Source organism: Muscardinus avellanarius (genome assembly GCF_963383645.1).
Source record: "Muscardinus avellanarius genome assembly, chromosome: 4".
NCBI classification, from domain to species: Eukaryota; Metazoa; Chordata; class Mammalia; order Rodentia; family Gliridae; genus Muscardinus; species Muscardinus avellanarius.
In genome coordinates this window covers 41,704,666-41,710,552 of record NC_137789.1, presented here as the reverse complement: position 1 = coordinate 41,710,552, position 5,887 = coordinate 41,704,666, and the positions used below count along the sequence as shown (strand labels likewise).

General features: G+C 45.1%; 1 protein-coding gene across 1 annotated transcript; it reads right to left on the bottom strand.

Annotated features, from left to right (window-relative positions):
* Window positions 1-958: 958 nt before the first annotated feature.
* Window positions 959-5,308, bottom strand: RPL30 (ribosomal protein L30). The gene is made up of 5 exons (XM_080695326.1): window positions 5,290-5,308; window positions 5,135-5,188; window positions 4,733-4,878; window positions 1,628-1,758; window positions 959-1,056 (listed from the first exon to the last, which is right to left on the bottom strand). The coding sequence occupies exons 2-5, from the start codon at window positions 5,153-5,155 to the stop codon at window positions 1,007-1,009; spliced, it is 348 nt and encodes a 115-aa protein (XP_080551452.1). The 5' UTR covers window positions 5,156-5,188; window positions 5,290-5,308; the 3' UTR covers window positions 959-1,006.
* Between the last annotated feature and the right edge of the window lie 579 nt (window positions 5,309-5,887).

Sequence of the window (5,887 nt, the reverse complement as noted above, 5' to 3'; positions counted from 1 at the left end):
TCAGCCTCCCAAGTACTAGAATTACAAGTGTGTGCCACCATGCCCAGCTCTCCACTAGATTTTTTTTTTTTTTTTTTTTTTTTGGTGGTACTGGGGATGGAACCCAGGGGTCTTCTACCCCCAGGCTACTCTCTTTTTTTCCCCGAGTCTGGGGATGGAACCCAGGGACATTTGACCTCCGAGTAGAATCCAGGTGCGGTAGAAAATGCCTATACGCAGTGCTTGGGAGGCCCAGACAGGAGGACCTCAGGTTCAAGATCAGTTGCAGCAATTTAGTAAGTCTCCAAATAAAATATAAAGGACTGGAGGTATCACTCCACTTGGAGGTAGATGCCTCTGGGTTCAATCCACATGCACACATACACAACACACACATCTCGTACAGGTGGGACATGTAATCCAAATATCTGACTTTTTGAGCACTGACATAAGCTCAAAGTTTCCATGCCTTCAAACTGTTTCATGCATAAAATTATTAATAACATACAAAGCAAATAAATTTGTTTGGACTCGGGCCCATTCCCAAGATATCCCACCGTGTTTATCTACAAATGTTAAAAATCTGAAACACGTATGGTTCCATGCATTTTAAGTAAGGGACACTCAGTGCACACCCTTTAGAAAAACAGAAAAAATGCAGGGCACAGGGGCCTATCTCTGCAATCCCAGTGACCCAGGAGGCTGAGGCAGGAGGAACTAAAATTTGAGGCAACTTAAGACTGTTTCAAAATTAAAAATAAAAGGGGTTGGGAGAATTGTTAGGTGCTAGTGTCCACAGGTTCAAATCTACCCTCCCCCAACACACATACACAAAGGAAAAACAGGAAAACTAAGATGTGGAAATCTTCATCCAGAAGCCTCCCACACCATCCAGCTCCAGCACTCTCCAATCCCACCTTTAGGAATGTGTAAGGAAATAAAAAGATACAAAGAAAAAAACCAATATGGATACAGGGTTTTGAAAACAAGCTCTGGCAAGTTTTATTAAAGAAAAATGTTACATGGTTTACTTTTCACCAGTCTGTTCTGGCATGCTCCTAATGATATCAGAATCACCTAGAAAATAAAAAGAATATTTTTATTAAGGGCAACTAGCAATCACAAAATTTCCCCACTTTGGCCATACATTTTTTAGTCAAGTCTACAAATGAGCACTGATTATCTGCACGTTATTACACTAGCTATACTGTCATTTTTCTTAAAGTTGATTAAAGATAAAACCTTAAAGTGTAGCCATCATATAATCACACGAAATGACTATTCAATAAATCCTATTTTATCACCAGCATTTATAAACCAGACCCAGGGAAAGAACTAAGTCTGGGGACACATGCGTGGTCTTAATATAGCGAATTTTTAGCCTGTCCTGATTATTACAAAATCAGAACAGCGAGAATATTCGCAGTATTTTATGGGTTAATGAAAAATTTATGAGTCGGAAACAAATCACAATGTTTCTTCCCCCCTCAACCTAATTTTACCAGCTTGTTTTCAGACAGCAAATAAAGTTTACTTTCCTTATCTTGCCTGCCATTTCCCTTATAGTCTTTTGCCTTTTAGCAATTTCCTAAGTCATTATTTCCTTGGTGCTTCAAATGGAATTCATATTGCAATTTAAAAAGCATACCTGGGTCAATGATAGCCAGTGTGCACACTCTGTAGTACTTTCCGCATGCTGTGCCCAATTCTATATTATTGCCACTGTAGTGATGAACACCTGTTTTGGCCAACATGGCATAGTATTCTATTTCAGATTTCCTTTAGAAACAATCAAAAAAAGGCTAATAAGTAAATGTCATAGCAAGCAACTGACAGACTAAATATTACAACTTCTCTTTATCTGTTATGTTGAGACCTTGAAACAGTAACTAAACCACTTACAACTCATAAACCAATTTCAACTTGGATCTCTAACAAGTATTGGGGCAACCAGGAAATAGCTACTGAATACCTACTATGTTTAAGTTAGTATCAATGCTCATGAAAGAGTAAGATGCAAAAAAAAGTCATTTAACATTAGTACCTTTATACAAATCCCTTTACAGTCTTTAAAGGTTTGATGTACTCCACTTTTTAATGAAGAAATTGAGGCACAGAATGGTAAGCGGAGGATCCACAATCCAAACACAAGTTATCCTTAATAAATATGCCATTTCTCAGCTATGTGCAGTGGCACATCCCTGTAACCCCAGTACCTGGGAGGCTGAAACAGGAAGATCTCAGGTTCAAAGCCAGCCTCAGACACCTAGTGAGACCGTTTCAAAATGTAAAAAGGGCTATGGGAGTAACTGGGAGATAGGATGACCCTCAATTCCCAGTACCAAATAAAATAAAAGCCATTTCTATCACCCACTAGTGCCCTGGATCCAAGATGGGAAGTAGTATCATTTACATGAGTTAACACTTCAGTGTCAATTTATGTAGATACTAATGGTTTTTAGAAATGTGAAGAGTCTCCTACAGAACCTTGCTAACTTAAAAAATGGATCCAGAGACCAGTAATAGTGCCAGAAGGGACCTGTAAAAATGTATCTCAGGCCCCAACCCTACACTGAAATGAGAAGAACATTTTTGTGTGCAGCGCTGAGATAGAACCCAGGTGCATTCTACTTTCCAGCTACACCCTCAGTCCTTAGTTGTTGAGGCTGGGCTTTAACACTTCAATCCTGCCGGGCGTGGTGGCACACACTTGTAATCCCTGCGCTTGGGAGGCTGAGACAGGAGGATCGCACAGGTTCGAAGCCAGCCTCAGCTACTTAGTGAGGCTCTCAGCAACTTAGTGAGACCCTGTTTCCAAACAAAGTATAAATAGGTCTGGGAGTATATCCCAGAGGTAGAAAGCCCCTGGGTTCTACCCCCAGTACCACCAAAACAACAAAGAAAAAAAAAAAAAAAAAACCTAAAACAACAAAACAACAACCCTGCCACTAGTAATCCCCACTCTTGGGAGGCAGAGACAGGAGGACTGCGCAGATTCGAACCAGCCTCGCTGACTTAAGAGACCATGTTTCCAAATAAAAATATAATAGGTCTGGGAGCATAGCCTGGAGTTAGAAGGTTTCCATCCCCAGTACCACCAAAAACAAAAACATAAAACAAAAAACAAACAAACAAAAACCCTTCAATCCCGTCTCAGCCTCCCAAATACTGGGATTACAAGGGCACATTACTACACAAAGAACTGCATTTTTTTTTTTTAGTGGTATCAGGGATTGAATCCAGATGCATTTTATGTCTGAGCTATATCCCCAACCCTATTTTTTTTTGGGGGGGTGTGGTACTAGGGGTGGAACCCAAGGGATACTCCCAGACTTAGGATCTCACTAGGTTGAAGAGCCTCACTACTTGCTACGGGTGTCCTTGAACCTGAAATCTTCCTGCCTCAGCCTCCAAAGTACTGGGATTACAGGCATGCAGCACTATGATCTGCTTAGAAGTTGCATTTTAACACGCACATTATTCCTTTGCATAGTCACTTTTTTTTTTTTTGCAGGTCTGGGGATGGAACCCAGGGGCATTTGACCTCCGAGCCCCACCCCCTGCTCTATTTTTTATTCTTTATTTTGAAACCTGGTCTCACTGAGTTGCAGAAGGCCTCACTAAGTAGCTGAGGCTGTCTGAGAACCACGATCCTCTGGTCTCAGCCTCCGAATGCTGGGATTACAAGAGTGCACCACCACACCCGGTGCATAGTCACATTTAAGAAACACTACTATAAAGCTGAGTGTGGTGGTGCAAGCTTGTAATCACAGTACTTGGGAGGGAGGCTGACACAGGAGAATAACAGGTTCGCAGTCAGCCTCATTACTTAGTGAGGCCCTCCACAACTCAATGAGACCCTGTTTCAAAATAAAGGATAAAAAATAGGGCTGGGGATGTAGCTCAAGAGGTAGAATGTCCCTGGGTTCTATCCCCAGTACCAAGAACAGGGGGGGAAAAACTATTATAGAAGGCAGGCATTTTTTAAGGCTTGATGGGACAGTGGTGGTGCTGCACACTTGTAATATACTTGGGGGCTGGAACAGGAGAAATGCAGGTTCACAGCCAGCCTCAGCCACTTACTGAGACCCTCTGCAAATTAATGAAACCTTGTTTCAAAATAAAAAAACAAAAGGGCTGGAGAGTTTAGTTTGGAGATAGCCCAATCCCCAATACCATATGCACACACAAAAAGGCTTTACACAACAGTGTGGATTAAGACCAAACACTTTAGGCTCTGCCAGTACAAATAAACACAATATATAAAATGCTCTGGGCAGGTTATGCATTACCAGAGAAAACCAAAAGGGTAGGGAACTGACCATATGGCTTACAATCTACAGGTTCTTTTAGTTTACTTATAGCATTGTTCAATTTCAGGATAATAGCCAGGCGTGATGGTGCACGCTTGTAATCCCGATACAACCAAGCACCTTTAAAGCATCTCAAAGCTAAAAGAATGGCCGAGTGACAGGCCGCAAAATATATGGAAAATAAGTGTCTGTGCTTCCCTCAAACTTTTGATTCTATGGTTTTTACTCTTTCCACCATACATTTATAAGCGCATGAAGGAGAAAAAAAGATGGGCCAAACACCATTAATAACAATCATAATAATTATTTCGCAAGTGTTCCGCTTGGAAAGTCAATTTTACCAAAAAATGAGTTCACGCCACTCATTCTAAGGGTTTACACTTCTGGGTGTTGTTCGCGAGATTCCTGGCGGCCACGCACTCGCGGGGTCTGTCCATTACCTTAGAGCCGGGCAGTTGTTGGCGAGGATGACCAATTTCGCTTTGCCCTGTCTGATCATCTTCAGAGTCTGCTTGTACCCCAGCACGTACTTGCCACTTTTCATAACAAGCTGGAGCCTGGAGTTGATCGACTCCAGGGACTTTTTCTACAAAGAAAATATTTAACATGGAACTGAAGGCCTCATATGAAACCAACCCAAAAGTAAGATTCATGATTCTGCAACCGAGACAGTGAATAAAACCTCCGAAGTCACCGAGGGCCTCTCGGCTCCCCTTTGGGTCCGGACCCTCCCGCCAGATGCCAAAGAGCATGCCTGTCTCCCGGTGTGCTCAGATCCGCCCGCCCCGGCCAAGACATCTCTCCACGTGAACCGGTTTCCGGACTCGGCCCGTCTCACTCACCGTCTTCTTTGCGGCCACCATCTTTCCTGCCTTAGGCGCGGGACGGCCCCCAACCTAGAACACAGAGGACAGGAGGTTTAAGATCCGGAGCTCCAAACGGCAACCCGCAGGGCTCCCGGCGCAGCCTAAACCTCGGCATGGTGGAGCCTACTCACCACAAGCAGCCGCCAAGATGGCCCGGGAACGAGAAAGGAAGGAGTTCCCACAATGCAAAGCTCTTTACGGCAGCGCCGTGACGCCAGGACCGGAAGCGGAAGTAAAGTGAGCCCGGAAGGGGCAGGGCAAGGCGGAGCCGGCCGCCCTCGGTTGCTATGGGTTACTGCCAGACCGAGTCCGGGACTACGGGGTTGTTCTCCGGTCTCCGCTATGGCCTTAGGTTTTGTGCTCTGTGTTGCTCTGAGGCTGCAAACCGCGGGTTTAGCAAATAAGCAGGGTCGAGTCCGGTGGGAGATGGCGGAGCCGACGGAGAGTGAGTGGGGAGGTCCGGCAAGAAGAGGCGGCGGCTGCGACCGCGGTCTTAACGCTGCAGAGCTCATCTTCTCGCCCGGCACGGCTGGTGGGGAGGTCCCGGGAGGACTCCGGAGCGCAGCACTCCTGCATCTCCCCGCAGAGCAGCTGCGGCCCAACCGCGGGGTCACGTGACCACGCCCGAGCCTTCCCGCCCTGTGGCTGTGCTGGAATGGGCTCCTGAACCGGGTTTGCACTGAGAAGGATGAGCAGGTCTTATTCGGGCGTGGTGGCGTACGCCTGTAA

Excerpts from the sequence above, each read along its gene's own strand:
- RPL30 (XM_080695326.1), bottom strand. The coding sequence starts at position 5,155 with ATGGTGGCCGCAAAGAAGACG. Across the intron at positions 1,759-4,732 it reads AACAACTGCCCGGCTCTAAG|GAAATCTGAAATAGAATACT; the intron begins GTAATGGACAGA and ends TTGTTTCTAAAG. Across the intron at positions 1,057-1,627 it reads ACTGGCTATCATTGACCCAG|GTGATTCTGATATCATTAGG; the intron begins GTATGCTTTTTA and ends TTTATTTTCTAG.